The sequence below is a fragment of the Pelodiscus sinensis genome, chromosome 2 (genome assembly GCF_049634645.1).
Source record: "Pelodiscus sinensis isolate JC-2024 chromosome 2, ASM4963464v1, whole genome shotgun sequence".
Taxonomy (NCBI): Eukaryota; Metazoa; Chordata; order Testudines; family Trionychidae; genus Pelodiscus; species Pelodiscus sinensis.
In genome coordinates this window covers 161,958,274-161,983,636 of record NC_134712.1, presented here as the reverse complement: position 1 = coordinate 161,983,636, position 25,363 = coordinate 161,958,274, and the positions used below count along the sequence as shown (strand labels likewise).

Sequence of the window (25,363 nt, the reverse complement as noted above, 5' to 3'; positions counted from 1 at the left end):
AAAGAATGATCTATTCCCTTAAAACTGTTTCCCAGCATTACCTGCAAGCTACAAAAGTGATCCAGCATTCCCAGGCAGTTTTGCACCTCAAAAGTACCCTGCAAGTTATGAATGTTCTTCTGTTCAAACCCCTTCCATCTTAAAAGGGTTTGTAGGATTTTTTTCTTCAGTTCCTATGGACAGAGAAAACTCCTTACTTAGGCCATGTCTCTATTTACCCATGGAACAGCACTCCGGAGATGATCTTCTGGTGATTGATTTAGCAGCTCTACTAAATACCTTCTAAATGGAACATTGAGGGTGCCCCCATTGGTGATGGTACTCCTACTACTTACGAGGGCTAGTTAAAATTTTCTACATATCTGTCCATACATACTTTCATAACTATAACCTCATAACAACTCTTAAGTTAACATTATGGTATTTCATGGAACACCTTATTCGGTATATTTTATAGTAAAAAACAGCATGCACACATTGGATTAACTGCTTATTTTTGGTGCTTAAACTTTGTGTTTTCCCCTTGGAAGTCTGGATGCTGATTGGTACAATCACCTGCTATGCTAAGAAGCAGCCTTCTGCCCAATGGTGAAATCCTGTGAGAACTTTCAAAATACAGGTTGTACCTCCCTTAACCGGGACTTTCTGGTTCAGCAACATCCATGGACCATGGATGTTCCTGGACCACAGAGCCCAGGTATTGGAAGGTCAAGCTATGGGGCAGGAGTTGCCGGAGTAGAGGGGGATGACTCACCCAGGAGCCCTGGGTTTGGGTCGAGGAGTATGGAGGGGCAGGAGGCACAGCAGGAAGTTCTGAACCCTGTGGCCAGGCGGTAGTGGGGTCCTGGCAGCAGACACAGAGCTCTGGCCCTGTCAGTGGATTTCCAGCCCCAGTGACTGTGCGAAGCTCTGGCACCAGCAATGGCCACAGAGTTCCAGCCTGGGAAGCCACAGTTGGGCAGATAGCAGTGGGGCAGGGCTGGAGCCCTAGCCAAGGAACAACAGGACAACATGGGCTATGTTGGGAGTGACCTCCCCTGGTTCAGCAAATCCCCTGGTTCAGGGCGGGATGAGGGAAGTCCAACTTGTAACACAGGGAAAGTGAATACTGTTTTTTTTTCCATAACCTAGCTTTGTGAAAGACATGCTCTGCAGTGTACTGGTTTTTATTTAAGTATAACACTTGGTCCACAGTAAATATTAAAAGGTCACAACCTGATTCTCCATTTGCTCATCCCTCTATAAATAAGACATAAATCTGATACCACTAACCATGGTGTGCAAGAGAGGAAAAGGAAGTACAAGTCATCTTCCCAGTCTGCCCATTTACACAGAGACCAAGCAGCACCTTTTTTCTTATCTTGACGCCCTGCTATGGGCAGCCTTAGTACCACTAAGCAACTAGCATTTCCAGAATGGTTGGTCATGGAGTGGGGCTGTGGGCCTGCCCTATTTCACATTAGGCAGCAAATATAAGCTGCATTGTTGATTAAAGCTCCCTCAGTGCTCCCCAGAATTCCTGAATCAGGCACAATGTTTCCAGCTCCCAATATGTAAATTGTGATATGAGTTAAAACAATGTTTCTGAAAGTGTTCCGCAGAATCGCTCTCAGAAACACATTAACCGGCCACCCCAGTTTGTTTATTTACTGGCACTGTGGCCATGGAGCCTCGTGGCTCCGTTTTGTCCTTTGCAGCAAGGAGAGCTGCAGGAAGTGGTGGCCCAGCCAACGCCACTTCCTGCGGCTCCCCTTGGCTGCAAAGGATGAAACAGAGCCAATGGAAGCTGTGAGGCTCCGTGGCTGCAGCACCGGTAAATAAACAAATCGGGGTGGCCAGTTAATGTGTTTCTGAGACTGATTCCGTGGAACACTTTCAGAAACACTGAGTTAAAACATGTTGAAGAAGCTTAAAGAGCTGTGTATCCCATATGAGGAGAGGCCTACCTTGTTAAAGGGATGCATTTAAGGACTGTACTTCTGAGGTTGGAGTACATGGTTTACAACCAGCTGAGCTGTTTCTTTTGCCTTAGTAATTTTTCCTAACTATTTGGATTGAAGAAAGGTTGAATTGCTCATGAGGTTGGGGGCACATTCCTGGCCATGTTAACACAGACTTTAAAGATTTCACTGTGCTTTTGGGATTAATAATTTGGAAGACTTGTTCAGATCCCCTAGATATTTCTGAAGCTACGAGAGGGTTTTTTTAAGTGTTCACTTACGTATTTTATAGTCCCTTTAAAAATCCCCAAAATGGCAGTTTTTTTCATTATAATTTTAAGTGTTATTAACCTTGGCAAACACAAAAGTTTGAAAATTGCATAATTTTTTTAATGAAAAACTGTTTTTCAAAGCCCATGAACAATTCTGTCAGAAAAGCAGAACAGCAACAGTACCTATTTCACAAGTTTCTGTAAGTTGATTTTTCAGCTTTGCAATGATGGATTTGGGCTGCTGTTTGTATTACCCATAGAGCGTGCCTTACTAAAATACATTTATCTAAATGAAGGCTGCATTTAAAAATACATTGCTGTGCTGGAGAGTAAATCAAATGTGCTTTATCTGAGAAACTGATGGCATCCCACACCCCCGCATTACCTTATTTTTGGCTGCCCATGTCTATTCATCTACTACCCATGTCTACTTATCCAGAAAAAGCTACTATGTGTGGTACTGAATTCTGCTCATAGTAATAAATATGCCTTGTAATTACTATTTGCAGGGTTGGGTCCCAAATATTTTTGAAAGGATTTATAAATAAAATATCCAAGTAATAGACTTAGAGAGACATGTTCAATAATTCTGAATTTAAAAGCCAGTCTTTAACAATTGTTTCATGGTGTTATACTGGGATTCCACATTTTCCCACTATTCCATATATAGCACAGAAACATACTATAGTTAAAAAATGTTTGCAAATATGCAAAGTCAAGAACTCCAAATTTAGTAAATAACAGAATTAAGACTGCCTATGCAGCCTTAATACAACCCTCGTGTATGTATTCATGAATCAGTCAAAAAAGCAAACAAAATGTTAGGAATAATTTAAAAAGGATAAAAAATAAGACAGAGAATATCTATTCACCTGATCCAGTAAATGCTACTATATAAGTCCCATGTTATTTCCACATCTTGAATACTGAGTGCAGACGTGGTCACCTCTTCTCAAAAAAGGATAACTTGGCATTGGAAAAAGCTCAGAAAAAAGCAACAAAAATGATTAGGGGTTTGGAATGGCTGTCATATGAAGAAAGATTAATAAAACTGGGACTTTTCAGCTTAGAAAAGAGGAGACTAAGGAGGGATATGATAGAGTTCTATGAAATCATGACTAGTGTGGAGAATGTAAATAAGGAAAACTTAATGGCTGTGTCTACATTGGCATCCCTTTCCGGAAAAGGGATGCTAATGAGACACTTCGGAATTGCAAATCTGTGGGGGATTTAAATATCCCCCAGAGTATTCGCATTTACATGGCTGCCGCTTTTTTCCGGCTTGGGGATAAGCTGGAGAAAAGCGCCAGTCTAGATGTGATTCTCCAGAAAATAAGCCCTTTTCCGGAGGATTTCTTATTCCTACTTTCAAGTGTCTAATCTGCATCCCTTTTCCGGAAAAGGGGTGCAGTGTAGACACAGCCAATTACTTGTTCCCATAACACAAGAACTAGGGTTCACAAAAAAATCAGTGGGTAACAGGTTGAAAACAAACAAAAGTTTTTCTTCACACAATGCACAGTCAACCTAAGGAACTCCTTGCCAGAGGATGTTGTGAAGACTAGAATTTTAACAGGGTTCAAAAAAGAACTAGATAAATTAATGGAAGATAAGTAAATCAATGGCTACTAGCCAGCATGAGTAGGAATGGTGTTCCTAGTCTCTGTTAGTCAGAAGCTGGGAATGGGTGACAGAGTGGGATCACTTGATGATTATGTGTTCTGTTCTTTCCCTCTGGGGCAGGTGGCATTGGCCATTGTCAGAAGATCCAGTATGGCTGTTCTTATGTTTCATTCTTATGATGAGAGAGTCTTCAATTACGTGATCACACGCTACTTTTCCCTATGGGATCCCTGCCTCATTCAGAGCAGATGTAAGGCTGATAGGCACAATCGAACCTAGGAATTCTGGAGCTTAGTTCAGTAGCCTCTAATGCATGAGCTAAAAGCCAGCTGGCTTTCAGCTAAGGCTGTAGAGCAGACTCATTTTCCTCTCTATAAATCCGTGGTCCCCAACACGGTGCCGCCCGCGGGGGCATTTCTCTGCGCCCGCCAAGTGCTCAGGGCTGGCCTGGCCCCGGGCACGTGGCGCATGCGCGGTGCCGGAGCCGGCCCCGGGCGCGTGGCGCACGGTGAATGCCAGCCCTGGGGGCGCTGCGGATTCACCCCCCGCGGTGCATGGGGGGGAGAGAGCGCCAGTGCCGGCCCCGGGCGTGCAGCGCTTGGGGGGAGGGAGGAGGAGGAAGCGCTAGCGCCATCGCCGGCTCCGGGCGCGCAGCGCTTGGGGACAGAGCGCTAGCGCCGGCCCGGGCGCGCGGCACTTGGGGGAGGGGCGGGGGGGGAGAGCGCCAGTGCCGGTCCCGGGCGCGCGGCGCTTGAGGGGAGAGCGCTGGCCCCCAGAATGCGGCTATGGGGGGGCCCCGCCCCCCCCGGGCGCCCGGCGGGCGAACGGCCACGCCCCCTGGTGCCCGGCAACCCCTAATGGTTGGGGACCACTGCTATAAATGGTCTCAATGCTACTAGGTAGGACAGTCAACACTCCCCGAAAGTGTGTGGGTTATACACAGAATATGCAATGCTCGCTTAATGAACAGCTCTTTAATATTTTGTTTTTCAATAATGTGTGGTTCTATCTCTGATTTTACTACTACTAAACAATTTCCTGATGATTTTTGTATGGTGCATCATCTTCTATTGACTTCAGCTGCAGCTCTGATGTTCAGCACTCTGCAAATCAGACCTGCAGGAGTTCAAGTGAGAACACGAGGAAACTTAGTGTGCAGAATGTGAGAAAAGTTAGTGACCTCCTGTGAAAAGAATGCTTTAAGTTACTTGCCCAAATGTTCCATAAAAACTCTGTGGCAATGGCAATGCCACTACATAAATCCATGGGGGACCCCACTTTGAAACAGTTATAACTCTCTCTCCCCATCTCTGGGTCTAGTCTCATAAGACTCCTTTCCTTACTTTCCCTCTCCCTGGGTCCTCCTTGTCTCTCTTTTGTATTCAGAACAGGTGGATTCCTGCTCCTTGGTGCTTTGGTTCCAGGTAGGAAGTAACTTGGAGTACACAATGTATTTTTCCCCTAGACTTATTCTTGAAAATGACAAAACCATTTTGACTGAAAAAAAGTCTGCCTCACGCAAATCATCTAAATGGTTAAAGTTTGCAAAGTTAGAAATAATGTAAGCCTGGATCTTATAACGGGAAGTGGTAGGCAAACTTTATAATAGGAAGCATTACAGTTCCTGCCTATTTTGAAGAAAGACATCTGAGGTGAAATCCTTGAAGTCCTATTGACTACTAATAAATATATCCTTTTAATGGTGACAGCTATATGCCCAAGTTTTACTTATTTGTTAGTCAAAATGAAAGAATAAAGCCATCCTGAAACTATAGTTTTCTTTTTTTAAATGATTGGGGAAGGGAGAACAACTGTAGCTGTTTTGAAATTTGTTGAGAATTTCTACTTTTGTATTTCTGTCTCTGAAACAACTATTAATTCATCCATACGAGACATCTAATAATATGTCTAGAAGAGGAGGTAATTGTCTCAAAGAAGTTATGATGTTTAAAATCTTTCCTGGGTTGAAAATTGCAGTTGGGTGAAGAAATACAAACCAAACACATTAATGCTTTATTTTGAAATAATTTTCTGTATATATTATGGAAGTGAAAGATTCAGCTTTAAAGTGGGTCATAATTTGCATAAATGAGCCTTAACATTCAGAAGGAAAAAAACAACCAAGAACAATATGGACCAGATTCTGCTCAATACTAGATACATGATACTTGATACTATACTTCCCCAATAGGAGCCTGCCATAACTGCAGTAACTATCTCCAGGGGGCAGCCGAGTTAGTCTGTTACAGGAAAAAAAAAATTGGTCTGGTAGCACTTTATAGACGAACAAAACATATAGATCCCCAACCTTTCGGGGCTGCCGGGCGTCTGGGGGCAGGGCCACTCACGTGCCACGGGTCTGGGGCCGGCACCGCACATGTGCTGTGTGCCCGGAGCAGGGGCCAGCTCAGATGATTCGGCAGGTGCACATAAATGCCCCAGCGGGCATCATGGCACCTGCGAGCACCATGTTGAGGGCCACTGATGTAGATGGTATCATGAGCTTTAATGGGCACAGCCCACTTCTTCAGTTGACAGGACATCTGAAGAAGTGGGCTGTGTCCACGAAACTCATGATACCATCTACGTGTTTTGTTCATCTATAAACTGCTACCAGACCTTTTTTTTCTTCTGAATTTACTGTGAGAGGGCTGATCCCTCAATAGGAAGCACAGACCAGGCCGACAGATTGAGGGGAAGAACTAGGACATGGCCAAATATAGAATAGTACAGACATGGAAGGGTTTAGCAACTTAAATTCTCACCTAGAATGATGGAAATCTTAGGAAGGGATTCTTCTTTCACAGAGAAGAATTTCTCCTATATCTTCCTCAGGGATAATGGGTTCCCATTGCCCCTTATTCTGGGCTATACATATTGTGTACATTCTAGATCTCAATATATTACAGCCTATAGCGATGTGTGCATAGATTCTTTTAAATGAATGAATATATTCTCATTGATATAAATAATTAAAATGTAGACCTGTTCATTGTTGCACAGTCATACTTCTGAATTTTGTATACATTTTTTTTCTAGCAGAAGCTTCAGTGGTTGAATTTTATAAACATGTCCTAAAAATGATCCTTTATACTCTTTGTGACAATTGGCTATCTGTTTTCCTTTGGTGTACCAGTTCCCTGTTTACTCTCTTGACATCTTTATCTCCAGTGAAAGCAAGGTATAGAAAGATAAGAAAGTTGTGTCTCTGTGAAGTTCCGCCTGTGAATTAATAGACTGTCCAAGACCTGACTGGACAGAAAATACAGGCAGGTATTGTTCTCTTTTGAGCTAGATGTGATGAGTCATTATGTCAAGAGGTGACTAAAATAATAACAATTTTTAAAAAACCTAGATGTATTGTCTTCATTAATTCTAGAAACTTTAATACACTTAAGAATTACCATAAAATCTCGAGTATAATGCGCACCTATATATAATGCGCATCTGCCTTTTAAAGGTCAAAATTCTTGAATAAACTAAATTCTTATCTATAATGCGCACCCCCATTATACTTGAGATTTTACGGTATGCATAGGAAGAAAGGGGCTCGTTCCTGCTGCTGATCCCCCTGCCCAGCTGAGCTTGCGCACGCTGAGTTCACACCTGCTGCGGGAGCCCCCTGCCCAGCTGAGCTCCCGCCTGCCGCGGGGTCCTCCAGCCCAGCCCAGCCTGTGACTGACCCATCCCCCACCCAGCTCGTGCCTGCTCAGGGCAAGTTTAAAACTTTAAAAAAAAAAGACCTCTTATAGATAATGCGCACCCCGATTTTGATGCTAAAAAAACGGGAAAAAAGTGTGCATTATATTCGAGATTTTACAGTATTGTGTCCTTCTCTGACTTCTGATTTCTTAGTAATTGGAAAAAGTACTTCACAATGTGGATAAGAGCCAAGATTTGGATGATTATCACAATTTCATTTAGGGTGAGGTGTTGATTGTGCAGATTACAGATTTCCCTATGGGTAAGACCTGAAAGTTAAAGTACAGTTTCTTAGTCCTGCAGAAATGTGGTAAATTCTACTATAGAAGCATAAAACTAGAACAGGGAACAGTCTGGCTCAAGGGAATGAAAGAGGGCTTTTCACTATTCATCAATTCAAATCTGTCCCAGGTCACTAGTGACTAAAATCCTTTCCATCTATGTGAAAATAATTGGTAGATTCAGTCTAGTAATTAGTGAATTAGTGTCTTCACAAAAACAATCACTGCAAATGGGATGCTTATTGACATTTTAATAAACAAGCTAAAAACTAGATAGACAAAAAATGAACTGCTTTCTCGCCCTTAGTGGTGATTAATTTAACTAAGAATTCAGTATGCTGCACCTATTATGGAGAAAGAGGATATTATATCTGGCATATATCTGGCATCTTTCATGAGTGCTGTAGAACTTCCAGTGCTGTTTACTGAACCATCTGTTAATTCAATCACTAGCATAGAGACAAAACAACCAGAATAGTTTAACCTAAATAATCAGAGGATTTCTGTACCTACTCTCCCCCTCGAAGTATTTTTATGGCATCTGAAATATATCTAATATTATAAGAGGGTTTTTTCTTTCTCTTTAGGCATTTCCTGGAAATACAAATTCTGATGGCGTGATCCGGCATGATTTGCAGCATCTAGTTATAACCCGTTATATACGCATAGTTCCTCTGGACTGGAATGGAGAGGGCCAAATTGGGCTGAGAATTGAGGTCTACGGCTGTCCTTATTGTAAGTTTTGCTTAACATTTACTGTTCCCCTCTACTTTTTCTTTGTAAACACACTACTTTGGTGTCTAGCAGGGATGGGTTTGGATGCAAGCTCTCCCCCTATCAATTAAACTGAGTCTTAAATATCTTTTGGTTAAATAGATTAAGACATTCCCAAATTTGCTAATTATATTACCTATAATCTCATGAAATTTGGTCTTTTTAGCTCTCTCTCAAATCACTGGTTTGAGCTTCCTCTGGAGATACTATAGTAGACTATCTCTACACAGCAACATTATTTCAAAATAACTGGCGTTATTTTGAAATAACATAGTTCATATTTACACAGATAATGTAAATGTAAACACAGTTATTGCAAATAATGTTGAAATACTCTCAAGGTGGAGGTCTTCTTACTCTGACTCCTGTAACCCTCATTTTATGAGGAGTCAGAGGAAGACTGCTCTATTTTGAAATAAGTGCTCTGTAGACAGCATCAAAATAAGGTATTTCGAAATAAGCTGTGCAAATTGATGTAGATCAATTTGCATAGCTTATTTCAAGTTAATCCCTGCTGTGTAGACGCACTCTTAGAGACCTCAAAGGGTATGTCTACACTAGCTTGTTAGTTTGAGCTAGGTAGGGTAATTAGGGCAAGCGGAGTTGCAAATGAAGCCCAGGATTTAAATATCCCGTGCTTCATTTGCATGTTCCCGGGCGCCGCCATTTTTAATTCCTCCTTAGTCTGAACTCTGTGCCGGCGGCTACACAGGGCACGGAGTACATAGTTCAAATTAAAGATCCTAATTCTAACTACCGTTACTCCTCATACTGGAAAGATACTGTTGTGAAATAATTTATTTTGACATGCATCGGTGTTTTTTTTAGCAGACCTTGATTATTATTGTATTATTGTGACCCAAACAGTTCAGGAAAAGGTATTTAGGCATGTTGAAAAATAGCATATAAAGGCCCTGAATAAATGACTGGGGGTAAATGGCAAAATTCATTGACTGATATTATCATTAATATTAAAGAGTTATTCATTTGTGACTAACAGTCTTATCAAAGCTGTTCATATTATCCTATATTATATGTTTCATTAAAGGTAAAATAAAATACTAATTTTGTTAGAAAGCACCAGTATTAAATGCCTGGTCATAAAAAGAGTCAAACAGTTGCAACTCTCATAAATGTCAACAGGAGCTACAGTTGCTCCCCACTTCAGGCTTAAATGGAAACTGTGATCCTAATCTAAGAAGCCTGGAGAAATTTCACAGTTTGGAGCAGCCATTTTATTTACCAATCTTCTTATACTGCTTTTCACCCTCCATGCCTGGCACCTGGTGTCATGTCTTCTGAAAGCAACATGTCAGGGATCTGGAGGGCCACAATCGCTCCAGATTTGTGTTGGGGTTCACACGTGAATATGACAAGCAGTAGCCTTTTGACACTGTGCAGGAGGAGAGGGATGGGAACTGCATCCAACTGAAAGGGGGTGGAGTAGGGATAGTGATGACCTAGCCTGTATTCTTCCAGAGGTCATCTCTTCCCTTCCCTCCCCACCAGTATGGCTACATGCAGCTTGTCCATCCTTGGCCACACAGTGTAGAAAGGCAGCTAACACTTCTAGGCTGCTGCTGGCCACTGCCATAACCCATCTGCTTCCTGTTCCCTGGTGATAGCATGGGCAGGAACAGGTTAAGCTTTGAGCACAAGGGCCCAAGGAAGTTGACTACAAGAGCTTCAGTGACTATAAGAGCTTCAGCCCCTACACTGGCTGTTGCCAGCAAGAGTAAGTCTCACGTCCGACACTAGGTTCTCAAAGTACAAAGAAAGTTACATAATTAACTGTGAAACACAAGCAGTTTATTTTCTGACAGCTATTAGCTGTGCCCCTTAACTAACAGAACAACATGATAGGAAAAGCAGCATCTTACATCACTTCTGCTAACCGGAGAACCCTTTTCGGCTGCGGATGAAGTGGGAGACTGTCTCAGTTTCTGAGGCGCCGGTACCCAAAGCCCATCAGTGAGGTCCAAATTGCTGTGTTCTGGTGCAGCTTTAAATACAATGTCTCTGCCTTGTTTGTGGCAGTTTGGAAATTTCTGGGGTTACTCATTGCATGTTACAGTATGGCTCAGCTGTACTGCTTGTCCTTTGACTTTGTTTATATGATCAGTACATTTAGGTAAACAAGATTATGTTCCCGCCCTTACCTACAATTTGCTCTTGCTATAATGGTGTATGTTCCTAGAGGCTTGCTTCTGGCTCATCAATAGTAGGGAAGGGCAGGGGAATGGCAAAAGGGGGGAGGGAAATGCAGTCCTCACCACCCCTATACTTCACACGAACAGAGTTCTTCCACAATTGACCCCTACACTGGCTAAAGAGATGGTGGGGCAGAGGAGGATGCCTAGGGGACAGAGCACCCAACACACCCTGGGGGCAGGGCTTAAGGAAGGAACAGCACATGAAATGGATGCTACGTGTTCCTGCCTGGGGACCAGCATGGTCAGGGTGCAAACAGGCTGGAATAGCTTCCTCTCTACCATTCCAGAGCTTAGCTGAAGGGCAGAGAAGCTTCACCATGTCATTGCTGTGTGAAGCTTTGGCACATGCAGGACTGAGCTCCTCTTGGCCAGTGCCTGAAGCCAGAGAGTCTTGAGCTTTCCCTGGGTGCTAGCCCAGTCAGAGGCAATGTGGGGAGGATGGAGGCTGCCAGCCAGGCTGTCAGTGAGTGGAATGATCTGACCGGGAGGATATAGAAGAACAGAGGGGCTATGAGGGGAGTGAATGGGCACAGCAGGGAAAGGGGAAGAATTTAAAAGGCCAATGGGCAACAGAGGTAGCATGTAACCAGCCACTGCAACAAGCAACCAGTGCTGGCACTGGAAACAGCATGGGGGAATGGATTGGGGAGCCTGCTGCCCAAGAGCTGGCATGTAGCAGGGGAGAGCAGATGGCTTGGCATGCTGCAGCTTTACCTAACTACAGCCTTCCACATTCACCTTCATCATCAGCCACTGAACCCTTCTTCCACTCCCACTCACCTCTGGTGGGTGGGTGGGTGGCTGGTGAGCAAGGATCCAGCCAGCAGTAGGACCCAGCAGTACCAATGAGAGGGGACAGACAGAAAATATGGGACAACTTGGCCATTTTTAGATGTAGGGACACCTGCAGGAGGGCTTAAATATGGGAATATCCCTTTAAAAATGGGACATCTGGTCACCCTAGCTAAGTGAGCAAAATGCAGTGTCCCTTTGCTGGCCCTGTCCCTGTATTTGTATTTTAGTGGTAATCTTTAATATGTTATTTAGTTAAAAAAATTTACCACTATTTATATTTACAGTATGTTATGAGTCCCTTCCCACAGGACCCTAAAATGCTTTTTAAGCAATATATGCAAAAGTTACTTTAACTACCAATGAAAAGCATAATTTCTGGGATGGAACTTCACTTCACTATCCTGATTTGGTCTGAGGCATTACTGGGGTTAGGAACACTATGTCTTAAATATCTGAGTACTGAGTTAGTCAGCATTTCTTACAAATCAGAGGAAGTCTCCCACTCAAGGGTTGATCTAAGTAAGATCTGAAAAGATAATACCAATGGATTGTTTTGTTGATATTTAAATGGATGCAGCATTATAATTTTCATCCTGTAGCCCTGAACATATCACATATATCTTCTATATACATAGGTGACAGTATTGATAACTACATTCTCAGGACAGTTTCTGGGCAGAACAGAGGTTCTCAAACTTTTGTATTGGTGACCCATTCGCACAGGAAGCCTTTGGATGCAAGCCCTCCCCCTATCAATTAAAACCATTGTTTTATAATAATCACTGTTAGAAATGCTGAGATGAGCGTGCTTTAGAGATGGAGACCGGACACCCGCTTCCCCCCAGTAATAACCTTGCAACCTCCTGAAGGGTCACAACCCCCAGTTTGAGAATGCCTGAGATAGAAGAATGAATTGTTCATTCTTTGTTAAAAGCTGGGAGATTTATAGTCCCTCTGAATGAAGGCCAACTGGATTTTTCAATGGAAAAAAGATTTAAAAACATAGTCCTTATTGAAAACATTTGCACTACACTGAAAAACTAGAAATACTCCGTATACCATATTTAGGGCTAAGTTTTTTCTTTGCGTGATTCTTTGCATCCCACTGAAGTCAGTCTGTCCCTGTGTGAAGATATTCCAGAGAAACATATCCATAGATACATACATTTGGGGCAAAATTTCTGAGTTAAACAGGATGAATTGCCCACTGAAAAAATCTAATGTGAATCCCTCCAATGTAGGTTCTATTAGCTATACCATTAATCTGTTATGTATACTTGCAAGATTCCTATTTAGCTCTCTCACAACGTTTTCCTCCAAAGAGACTAGGGGGTTAAAGGTCCTGGACAGAATTGCATTTGGCCCCTGCACCCTGTAAAACCTAGCAACAGCATCAAGCCTGGAGGGAGGCACTACCTCTCTAAAGGAAAAATGAAGGAGAAAATGTGGGGGAGAAGGAAACAAGTTTGATAGCTGGGCTTCCCTAAGAGAGTTTTCTTGGGTTTAGTGCAGAGAAATCTGGTGATGTGGGTTTGGAAGCCTCCAGTTAAGAATGTTATGAGTAGCCTCACGTTAAAGGCATGGTACACAGTGGGCTTCACGTTGTCAAATGTTCACCTGTTGGATAAGTTTAACACCAAGACAGCTGAAATTGATCCTGCACAGGTGTGTGAGAACTGTGTCTTATAGAAGGTGGGAAAGTTAATTGGTTGTGTTAGTGGAGCAGATGGAGTAGGAGGAAAAAAGATGCTTGAAATAACCTCAGCAAAGAGAAAAATCACATAAGTGTGGAACTGCTGCTTTTGTAGTCAATGAGAGTTATAACATTTATTTTCAAAGTGTACTTTAGGAAGTGCTATATCTTACTAGGAGACAACCATTTCATCTTCAGTAGGGTTACAGGGAGGCCTTTTCACTGGCAGTTACATCCTTTGTTAACAAAGCAGTGTTTCCAAAGGGAAAATGTCCACAAGTCAGTTAAGGTAGAACTGATGGAAGCTTTCTTTTCCACTCCTTTGAAAGCAGAGAGCAGAGCCATGTGCAGTCATACATGAATACTTCCATCATGGCCACATTTATGAAATCCTGAGACAGGCAGTAAAGCAAAGGCATCTGGAGGCTATGACTAGTGGAATACAGTACATTTCGCTACTGATTCATGAAGTTCATAATAAGCTCTTACGGTATCATTACCAGCTGAATAGTTCCTCTATCTCTGTCCTGAGACGGTTGAATGCCTACAAAATGGAAGCAGCAGTACAGTAGCAACACATTTGGCAATGCTTATTGATAACAATAGAGGGACTTGTTGGTGTTGAAGTGCTATATAAGGGACGGAAAGAATTGTTTGGATGTGGTCGCGTGCTGTATTTTTTCACTCCCACAGGATGCCTGAACCTTTTTAATAGGGGAAGAGATGACAATCAGAGACAGCAAACACAAAACATGTATAATGAATAATGTTTTGAGAGTGTCACCAATATTAACAGTGCACACCATATACAGTTACAAAACAAACATTTTCAATCCATGACTACCAGAAAATTGAACTTTTGCAATTCATTTTGGAATAGCTCCACAAATTTATTTCCATTATTTAATGAGCTCCATTTGCAAATATTTGCCAGATAGTTTATTTGAACAAATTTAAGTCTGTCCCATGTTTGTAAAGTGTTCATTTGAACACTTTGCTTTGTATTAAATATTGTGTGACCTCAGTTATATTTTACTATTTTTGTGCTGTAGTTGGATTTTTTTAAATAGCCCAGACACTTGATTTCATATAAACCTGAGTATTAATATGAAGAACAGCTAATCTCTAAAACAGGGGTGGGCAAGAGGCTGACAGTGGGCCAGATCCAGCCCGCCAAGCCATCGGATCTGGTGTGTGGCTGCCTCGCTCAAACCCTTAAGCACAGCACAGCAGCAGCCACTTTAAATCTGGCTTCTCTATTTGGACTGCGAGGAGGGGGGCTTTGTGCATTGCAAAATCTCTCAGCTCCCATTGGCCAGTTTCTGACCAATAGCAGCTGAGATATTTTGCTGGCGGCAGGGCAGCCAATGAAGCCTCCCCACCGCATGACTCCTTCACCCTTCCCGGAGCAGAGCCAAGTGGAGCAGCTTGTGACTGCAGCCTTCGGGTTCCTGCAGGTCTGCTGAGCGGCAAGTGCCCAAGTAAGCAACTCTCAGCCAGAGCCTGCCTCTGGCACCCCCACTCTCTTCCCTTCCCCCCCCCCCCACAACTACCTGCCCCAGGCCACCACCCAAATCCTCTGTACCCCTTTCCCCCAGGTCATAACTCCCTCCCACACCCTGCACCCCCTCCTACACCCTTCCCCCAGGCCAGAATCCTCTCTGGCACCCAAAAACCCTCCCTGACCTTGCACCCCATTTCCATGCCCCAAGTCATCACCCAAACCCTCTGTACCCCTTCCCCCACATCACAACCCCATCCCAGACACTGCACCCCCTGCTAGAGTCCCTCCCTCAGGCCAGAATCCTCTCCTACACCCATATTCCCTCTTGGATTCTGCACCCCAGGTCTCTGCCCCAGATCACAACCCCCTCCTTTACCCAAACTCCCTCTCAGACTCCATACCCCCGTCCCGCACCCAGTCTACTATTCCAACCTCCTTTCTGCACCCAACTTCTGTGCCAGACCCCAACCCTCCTTGGTAGAAATACAGCCCTTGAGCACTTGCCAAAATCTTGGAGTGGACCCTCATTAAACATTATTGCCCACCCCTGCTCTAGAACATTCTTGTAAACAAAATCCTGGTCATCCAAATATCTGCAAATAGCAAGTTATGATGGTTACTGACACAGAAAAAGGGAAAAGCCTTTAGGATTGAAAATAAATGTTAATAAGAATTGTGTTTGGCATATTGAAGATCTGAAAATAAGGGCTGTGATAGCTCTTTTGGGTGATAGGTGATTTTGTCCACCTCCCTTCCTATAGAAAATTGTTCCTTACAACACAATCACCAGCTATGTCAGGTGTAGTTATAAATGGCTCAAGCCTCTGTTTGCTTTGGTAAATATATTCCACATTTGACTTAGCCTCTTTGTTAGGACATTTTCTTGATATCTGTCTGTAATGTTCCTTTGCTCAGTTTCAGTCTATTACTCCTGACTATGCATACCCTGCCCTTCCCAAATGGTTGACATGCATACTTGATATGAAAATCTCATCCTGACAAGAATCATCCACTGGACATAAAAATCAAAGGAAATATTCAAGACATAAATGCAAGCTGCTGTTGCTTCAAAACTGAGGACTGACCAGATTGAACATTTCATTCTGTATGTTACTAGAGTAGCAAAAAAGCCACTGGCTCTGATCCAAAGCTAATTGATGTCTATGTGTATTTTTATTGACATCCATAGAACTTTGATCAGACCCTCACTCCTACAACTCTTCTATATATTGCTTTTGTTCCACTTCTAGACCCAACACACCTATTAATCTAAGGAGTAAGAATAGTGAGGCTGTTCCAAAGCCATGTCTACCACACAGAGGAGCTGACAATATTGGGAGGGGGCTCTGTGTTCATGGCTGGGATGGCCAGCCCCCAGTGACGCCCAGACAGCAAGGCATCCCCCACACTGCAAAGCTGGCATGAGGTGTAAAGTGTGCGGCATGGGATCTGGAGCACACCACCCAGCACTTCAGTGGCAATTCTAAAGTGCCTGGGGATTCGGCCTCCACCGTTGCTGCAGTAGTGACAGTGACCAGGTGCCCTAGGCCCTTTAGAATCACCAGACACCAGGGCAATTGCTCTTTTTGCATCCCCTTTCCCCCATATTGGCACGCTGGTTCCCATGTTATTATTTTTATTATATTAGGTTGTCTACTCAAGACCTTTATCCTCTTACCTAAATGGTGGAACTGTATTCAATGAAAATGGGGTATGAGAGACACAGTAGAGATGAGGTAAAGTCTTTTATTGGCCCACCTTCTATTGGTGAAAGAAACAAGCTTTCAAGCCTCACAAAGATCTTCAGAATGTTGGTAGAGCTTGAAAGCATGTCTTTCATCAACAGAAGTTGGGCCAATAAAGATTTTACCTTACCCATCTCATGCATATCTTATCTTGGGACCAACTCAGCTGCAACAACAGAGTGCACACATAGAAAATAGGATATTTTTTTTAATTGAAAGTTTTATGAAACAAATTTTTGTTTACTGAACAGGTCTATTAAATTGTCATAGGCAATTAATTCTTCTAAATATAGAATTTAAACAAACACAATCCATACTATTCAGTCTGAGATTTCACTTCGGAAAAACATCAGTGGAATCAAAAAAATGTTTTAGTAGTTCTACCCACATGACTCCTACAAATCTGTTCTTGAAAATTAATGGGAATTCCTATAATTGTGCAATGTCAAGAGTTTTCTTCAAATTTCAGCTGCTTTATATTATGTGGTCCTATACTTACGGAAGGTTAATATATTCCTGAGGATGATATTCATAGCACTCTAGTTGCAAACACAGCATGATATTCTGCCCTCTTGACATTACGGGTGCATGGCTTAAATACCTACCCTGAGAGTTGAAGGAGTGAAGAATGGATTATAGAACTGTTGCATATTACTTTATTTGGGACAAAATATATTTGTGTCACCATGACCATTTTTGAGCATGGGGCCTATAATAAAAGACCCTTGAAATTGCTGCTTGATTTTCTCAGAACATTAACAATCTCATGATGTTTCTCAAGTGGGTGATTTCCCTCAGAATCCTTGACCAAAAGGGCTGCATGGGAAGATGCTGGATGGTGATTAGCTGGGTGATGGATGGTGATTAGCTACACTTCTCCAGACCATTCTCTTTTGTTCTACCTGCAGAGGCAAGCATGCATCTATTATCACTAGGCACAACTTAGAAAAAAGTCTGTTTTGCATATCATATAACAGAAGACAAAAAAACACTAAGTAAAAGTCAAACTTACAGTACACAGAAATGTACATGAGTCTGCTGGCAGGAATTCCTGGGGACAGAGACTTTGAGAATTGCAGCAGCAAATGTATAGCTCTATTTGTTAGTCTGCAATGAATGTATAGTTAATGTCAAATGGAAATAAGTATACTTTCCAGGATTATATACCCCACCAACTTGCTCCACTGCGTCAGTGGTACTTTTCAATTACACTTGGCCTTTTAAAGAAAACAAAAATCCACTATTTAAATTAGGAGGGTCTCATTTGGGAAAGTTTGTTTATAGACCTTTTTAGGGAATTCATTTAATCTCCTTCTCCCCAGACATAGAAGAAGAATGTGGTCCAAGACAATGTGACGAAAGTATCATGATTCTGCATATTTTTTTGAATCACATTTGACATTTTCTGAAAAAAAAACCCCAACACACTAGTATTTTTGTGAGGACTTCAATTTAAATTACACCAAAATACGACTGTGTGTCATGAACTATTCTCCTTGACATATATCATTATATATACTGCAGTCAGATTAGTGCAGAGGTCAGATTTCTTCTAAGTTTCTTTAGGTTCTATATCTGGGAGAAAGCAAATGAAAAAAACAGTGTCCTTTCTTACAAACTAAGGTTGGCAGATTTCAGGCATGTAAAACTGAACAGTCTTAGTCTGAGCACTGCAGTACAGCCTTTAAAGCTCTCTGCTTGAGACAATGCTTATGACGAGTCTGCCTTGAATTCTTCTCTGTGATTTCTTTAAGTGGTGACCTATCTGATTGTCCATAGTGGCTTGGTGGCCTGAGACATCGGGTGTTTTTTCACTCTGAAACAAGAAGTTCACTAAATTCCAGGCTGTGGATTTTGGTTCCCATGCACCAGTGTTAAGCCTAAGGGCCTCCCTATATTTGTTTCTCTGCATGGCTGGAATAAAATATGTTTAATTTGCAGTTATTTCCTGGCTTGTTTCAAAGTATTCTGTTTCCTTTCTATTTGCTTCTTCCCAAAGTTTAGTTCAAACTGGTGGGTATGGGGTGGGGGTGGAGGATTCTCCTGTGGTGGTGTTTCATGATTCCTTGTTTTCCTCTGTACTAAAGATAGTGGTGGTTTGTGTTAGGAATCAAGATAGCTAAGAAATCATCAGTAATGGCTTGCCCACCGTATGTGTAGATTATTCATTCTAAAGGCTAAAAAAGTCACCATATCTCATTTTTTTCAGTACAATATAGAAACACAGAAATAGTGGGCTGGAAGGGACCTCAAAAGGTCATCTGGTCCAGCCCCCTGTGCCAAGTTAAATAGCAATATACCATCCCTGACATGTATTTCTCTAACCTGTTTGTAAAAATGTCCAGTGATTGGGTTCCAACCTATCCAGTGCTTAACTATCCTTATTGTTAGAAAGGTTTTCTAGGTGATTAGGGCTAGCTACAGAACTCACTTGAACTTTCAACATAACCTCTCTCCGTTTCTGGAGGCAAGGGTCACAGCCTACTGAGCCGCCTGCATCATAAGCCAGTCAATGGGTTTTGTTTAGACCCCTCCTTAGTCTCAGTCTTCCCTCTTGGGATGGATGTGTGTGTTTCTGTAGTGGTTTGCGGGGGAGCAGGAGAGGGAGCTCTCTGGAAGCTCAGGCTGGTCCCTCAGGACTGTAGCAGTTCTCCTTGGCATCCCATTCCAGTAATCTCCTTTGGTACTCCCTCTCGACTGAGCTGTTTGGCTGACCCTTTATACTTCCTTTTGCTGACCCATACATCTGCTTCTGGGTTTCACCCACTATTATAGTTAAAGGGAAATATTATCAGTACAGCTGGAGGGCCTACCTTGATATGTCCTCTCACTTTGACAACAAACCATTAGTAAGTACAGATTGAATCTCCCAAATCTGGTACACTCTGGTCTGGCCACATCCGTGGTCCAACACAGATGTTGCTGGACCAAAGAGTCCCAGGACCAGGAGCCAGCCGAGAGAACTTGGAGTTTGTGGAGTCCTGGCTGGACCAGCAGCAGCTAGGCAGGGGAACCCCGGTGGCAGCAGGGCCAAGTGGTATTGAGGAGCCTCCCCTCCGCTGAGGAACCCTAGTGTCAGTGGGGTCAGGTGGCTGGAGAGCCCCCAGCAGCTGGGCCAGTGGAGGCTGGAGAACCCCAGGCAATCCTTGGTGGCAGCAAGGCCAGCAGCATCCAGGTGGCACGGGGCTGGAAGACCCTGAGGAACCACTGGAGGTAGCAGGAACTGGTGGTGGCCAGGCAGCCCTGGCTTGGGAACCCTTGGGAAGCCCCCGTGCAGCTGGTGTGCAGCAGGGTGGGGACCCTCAGCTGGATCAACCTTAGTGGGGTAGAGGCAGGGTGGAAAGCCCCAGCCTTCAGGGAGAGGAGCTGCCAGAGGGGCAGCGAGTAGGGGAGACTTGACCTTCCCTGGTCCAGCAAATTCCCTGATCTGGGATGATTCAGGTCCGAAGGGTGCAGGACCAGGGAGGTCCAACCTGTATTTTAATGTGATGTTTTGAACCAATTATTCATCTACTGTATACTAATTTCAGGTAGACCACATTTCTCTAGTTTACTTATGAGACTAACAATTCAGACTATGTAACAAGTCTTGTAGAGCGCAGATACATCCTGTCTATTGCTCCCCCTTGCCCCATTCGCTACGCCGATTACTGTGTTAAAGAAGGAAATTAGATTAGTTTGGCAGGATTTGTTCTTGGCAAATACATGTTGTATACTACTCATCACCTTACTGTTCTTTCAGCTTGAACATATTGATTGTTTAATGATTTGTTCCAGTATCTTCCAGGGTATCAAAATTAAGCTGACTGTTCTATAATGCCCCAGGTCCTCTTTATTCCCCTTTTTGAAGATAATGCATTTGCCCTTCTCCAGTCCTCTGGGAATTCACCTATTCTCTCTGAGTTCTCAAAGATAATTGCTAATGATTTAGAGAATGTTTCAGATAGTTTCTAAAAGTACTGCAATGGAAATTTCATCAGTGCATGTCAACTTGAATATATCTAATTTATCAATATATTCTTAAACATTTTCTTCTCCTATCCTCCACCCCCCACCCATTGTTAATATTAATTGGTCACAATTAGCTATTTTAGTAAAAAGGGGGGGAAAGCATTTCAAATTTCAGCCTTCTCTCTGTCATCAGTTATTTGCACATTTTCCATTAAAAATGGACCTATACTTTCCTTTATCTTTCTCTTGCTCCTAATGTATTTATAGATCTTCTCCTCATTGTCTTTTATGTCCCTTGCTAGTTGAAACTTGTTTTGTGCCTAACCTTTCTGATTTTATCCCTGCATGGTTATGCTATTCTTTAATACTCTTTTTACCAGTTTTGTCCTTGCTTCCGCTTTTGTATTATTCCATTTTGATTTTCAAGTTCTTAAATGCAGTATAGTGGTTTCTTTCCTTCACATTGCATACTTTGCTGTTGTGCCTTTAATATTTTCTCACTTAGAAACTGCCAGCTATCCTGCTTATGACTTCCTTTGCATGGGATCTTACCTACTAAGTCTCTGAATTTGATAGACTCTGCATCTTTAAAATCCACTTCCTTTAATTTTTTTTACTCCTTTCTTTTGCCAGAATAATGAACTCTATCCTTTTGTGTGCTTTCCATCAAGTTATCTGTTACTTTCAGATTTTCAACCAATTCCTCTCTGCCGTCAGAATCAACTCTAAAATAGACGCTCCAAGCGCAAGCAGGGCCATGAGGTTTTTGTATGTTTTTCACACTACAAGGGAACACCAATGCCTGCAATTCCCACCTTTGCCATGTCATGAGGTATAAGACCCTGAACCGCTTCCTGAAGTCTCTCTCCCAAGCAGATCCAAACAGCCCAGCAATTATGAAAATTAATCAGTTGTTAATTTAACTCATTTCTGCCCTCGATGTCTCCCTCCTTTCCTGCAAGCATCTGAATGGATTGTCTTAAATACAGGCAAACTCTTACACATGATGCAGTCTGCAAAGCTCCAATGTAATAAATCTGATTACTTGTATCAAAACATGGCTGACTGTGCCACCATGAAATGCAGCAAGCACACTGGCCTGGGCGAGTGCCCCATCTTGAGCCCTCCTTTGCTCAAATCTGGTAAGTTGCCTCTGGTAACCAAAGGTACTATCTCAGTGTTCCTTCGCTCTTCACCCTTGCAACAAGAATCCAGCTCTTAGCTCAAAACCAGCTGAAATGACTACACTCCATCTAACCCATGCAGGACTTGATTCCTACTCCGTTCGCTTCCCTGCAACAGTAACTGAGAGGGTGAGGCAAGGTTCGGCCCCCTGCTGTCTTGCGTGTCTGTCAGAAACTGTTCCTTAAACGCCTGTAGACTGCCCATCTGTGATGACATGGGGCCACACTCCCACTCCGCCTTGTCTGCATACCCAGAGACAATCTGCCCTTCTTTCCTTGGTGAATTCCCTGTGCTATGCCTGCCTTGCCGCACCCAAACCAAGGATGGGTGAGAATTAACCCTCCCTTTTCTCTTCCCTGCCCTTTGTCTGCAAGGAGTCATGTTGATTGGGAGTAGCTTTCTCCTTTCTCCCTCCTCTGCTTCCACATGGAGTGGAACTGGGAAAATGTGGACCTGGAGCCCTCGTGAGACTTACACACTCTTGCCTGTGTTCTGGGACTGCAGTGGGAAGGAGTTTTCCTCCCTCCCTGCTCATGGCCTTTCTTGTACCTGGATTAAGTTAAGGTATAAGTCCTGCTGAGAGTTGATGCAGACTTCTAGCTGGATCCTGGTACTGACATGGGGAGGGGCTTTTTCCGCCTTTTGCTCTCCTCTCTCACCACCCTGTCTCCACATGGAGCTGGGTAAAATCAAACAGCTGAATACTGGAGCCCTGCTGCCTCAGCCTTGGTCCGCGAAATGGAGGCTCCCAGCACTGTGCTGTGCCCTTTTCAAACCCTGCATTCCCAAATGATTGAGACCGCAAGCCACTGCCCCTTTTGCAGCACTGTTGACCTTTTCTAACCCCACCACCCCGCTAAAAGGCACTGTTCCCTTCATTTGGCCAGACCATCCACCTTCCCCCCACATGCATAAAGGTGCATAAAAATTACAGTTTATTTTACAATTTATATGCAACATATTTATTTATTTATTTCCTAAGCCACTTGAACTTTCCCAGGCTGTGTCCAGACTCAGTGTTTTTTTCGAAAAAAGTAGCCTTTTTTCGAAAAAACTTCACCTGCGTCTAGACTGCAGCCGCGTTCTTTCGAAATTAAATCAAAAGAACGCGGCTTTTCTTTCGACGGTGGTAAACCTAATTCCACGAGGAAGAACGCCTTCTTTCGAAAGTGCTCTTTCGAAAGAAGGCGTTCTTGAAAGCAAACAGGCTTTTTAGAAAGAGAGCATCCAGACTCACTGGGTGCTTTCTTTCGAAAAAGCGGCTTGCTTTTTCGAAAGTTCCGCGTACAGTCTAGACGCGCTCTTTCGAAAGAGGCTCTTTCGAAAGTATCTTTCGAAAGAGGCTTGCAGTCTAGACATAGCCCCAGTGTTCCAGGATAAGTTAAAAAAATCAACATTGGTGGTTCAGAGATCTCATTGGCTGCTTAATTTAACACAGGGCTATTGACAGGGGGAGGCAAAAGAGGGCAATTTCCCCAGGGCCCAAAGCTCCCACCATTGTCACCACTACTGCAGCAGTGGTGATGGCCAAAGACCAGAGCCCCTTCCTTGCTGCTGGAGTGCTGCCCTCCCTCTCTCCCTCCCTCCCTCCCACCACCCACACCCCTTGCCAGGGGCCCACAGCCACCATTCTTGTGTGCACGTTTTTCAGTCCTATGGATTTTAGAATGTTTAACTTTCATAGCTGTTGTTTAATATCCTAATTTGTATTCATTGCTACCAACTTCCCAATTGCTGTGATTTGTTATATACATTTAGTGTCTATTTTCACTTCCTGACTTAACCAAAGTATCTTTCAACCAAATACTACTACTTGTAGTATTGAAGGTTTATGAGGCACCAAATAAAACATTCTTAACATCCACTTATCAGTCACATATTTTTTCTCTACACAATTTTATCTCTAATTATTTATTTATTTTTGCTTTGGGAAATTGTCCCTTTAAGCGCACCCTGTGTGTGTGTGTGTGTCTATGTATATTGCTGGTCAGGACTTTATTCAGCTTGCATGTATTAAATGAAATGAGGTCACAAGTACTTGTACCTAGGCAACCATCAGTTTTTAGTTCAATGATCAATTTATTTTTATCAGAATGAGGTATAATATGGAATTTCCCCAAGCTAGTTGCAATACTTTGTGTCAAAAAGTTTTTGTCATGAATTATTTTTCTTAGATTTGCTTCAAAGTGTCAGACTTAGCCTGTGTTCTGAAAACCATTTGTGAATATAGATAAAATCCTCATTTCCTATTCACTAGTGATGGTCTCCAGGTTCCCATGAGAGGTCACAGACAATAGATCGGAAGCAGGTGAGCTAATCTGCAGGGAGATATTTTAGTTTTCCAGTGAATTTGGCAATGCTAACTATGATCAGGCAGCTTACAGACAAAATAGGCTAATGACTCAGATGTTGTAAATTGGTGTAGCTCCACTGAAATCAATGAAGCTATGCTAATTTACACTAGCTGAGGCTATGGCCTAGACTCTGTGCAGGCTTTTCCACCTGCATTCTAGAAACAGTGGACTAAATAATTTACTATTCTAGGGCAATCCCTCTCTGAAATAGAGCCTGCCAGATTTGCTTAACCATAATAGCTTACATAGGCCTCTGCCACCTTTATTTAGACTGAGTGGTACTTCTGAATGTTTGATTGATTTCACTGAGGCAACTTGCAGAGCACTGTACTGGGAACAGATCTAAAGCCCATTGAAGTGAGCTTTGGATCAGTCTCCTATAGATCAGAAGCAAGAATGGAAAAATCAGGGCCAGGATGATTTTATGATGAGGTAACAAAGTATTAGGGGCAAGCAAACATTTGGTGATGTATAGGAAGACATCTGCTTATTTTTTAAGATAGCAGAAATCCCATAGTGAGTTTTTTGCAGCCATAGGAGGATGGTTGCTGGGTTGAGAGAGATCTGTTTCACACCACAAGATGATGGGGCATCTAGTACTGGAGATTTAGCTCACCTTACAGGATGGGTGACAATGTAAATTCAATTTATTGGATTTTTATATCATACTGTAAATGATGGTTCATTCAAAGCAATAGTTTCTAAGTAAGCATCTTCAACAATACCATTCTTTGACTCCTGAATTTAAAAAGTCAATAGGAACCTTGTGTCTTTTAGCAGTTTATTATTACAACATTTCTTATGCAGACCTAGTCTGTATTTGCTGTCTTCTGTGAGCTCTCTTCCGTTAAAGTCTCTCCTATGACCTCTCCTTTTGTCATGAGTGTGCATAGTTCCCTGATTCCACTTCTTCCTTCCTTTCTAGTTCAGCTTTCTAGTTACCGGAGGGATTGAGAGAAAGTAACATTCACATCTATCAGCTCAGTTTAAAGTGAAAATACAGAGGTAAATCTCTTGTACTTAATGCATAGTCATTAGGAAGCAAAGTCAAAACATTTTCAAAGCTGTGGGACCTGTTCCTCTTGGTGACAGAAGGCTTGTTGTTCAACTTCAGAAGTATCCAAATGGACTTTAAAAATCAACCCCTTCAATATGTAGAAAGTGGTGAATTGATTTCAGTGGAACCACTAATACGTTTAATTGCTCTGTTGAATCAGAATCTTAATAAGGAACAAGTTGTTGGCTTTGTCTACACTATGCAGTGTTTACGAACACGGCCATGTATCTGCTGTTTGCTGCACAAGTGCCAATGCCACCAGCTTTAGCTAGGA

General features: G+C 42.8%; 1 protein-coding gene across 1 annotated transcript in view; it reads left to right on the top strand.

Moving 5' to 3' along the window:
• The window catches only part of CNTNAP2 (contactin associated protein 2), a 1,606,913-nt gene that overhangs the window by 698,323 nt on the left and 883,227 nt on the right, over positions 1–25,363 (top strand). The window contains exon 4 of the mRNA XM_075921713.1: positions 8,406–8,553. Coding sequence (XP_075777828.1) covers positions 8,406–8,553 — 148 coding nt within the window. The remainder of the gene's footprint in view (positions 1–8,405; positions 8,554–25,363) is intronic.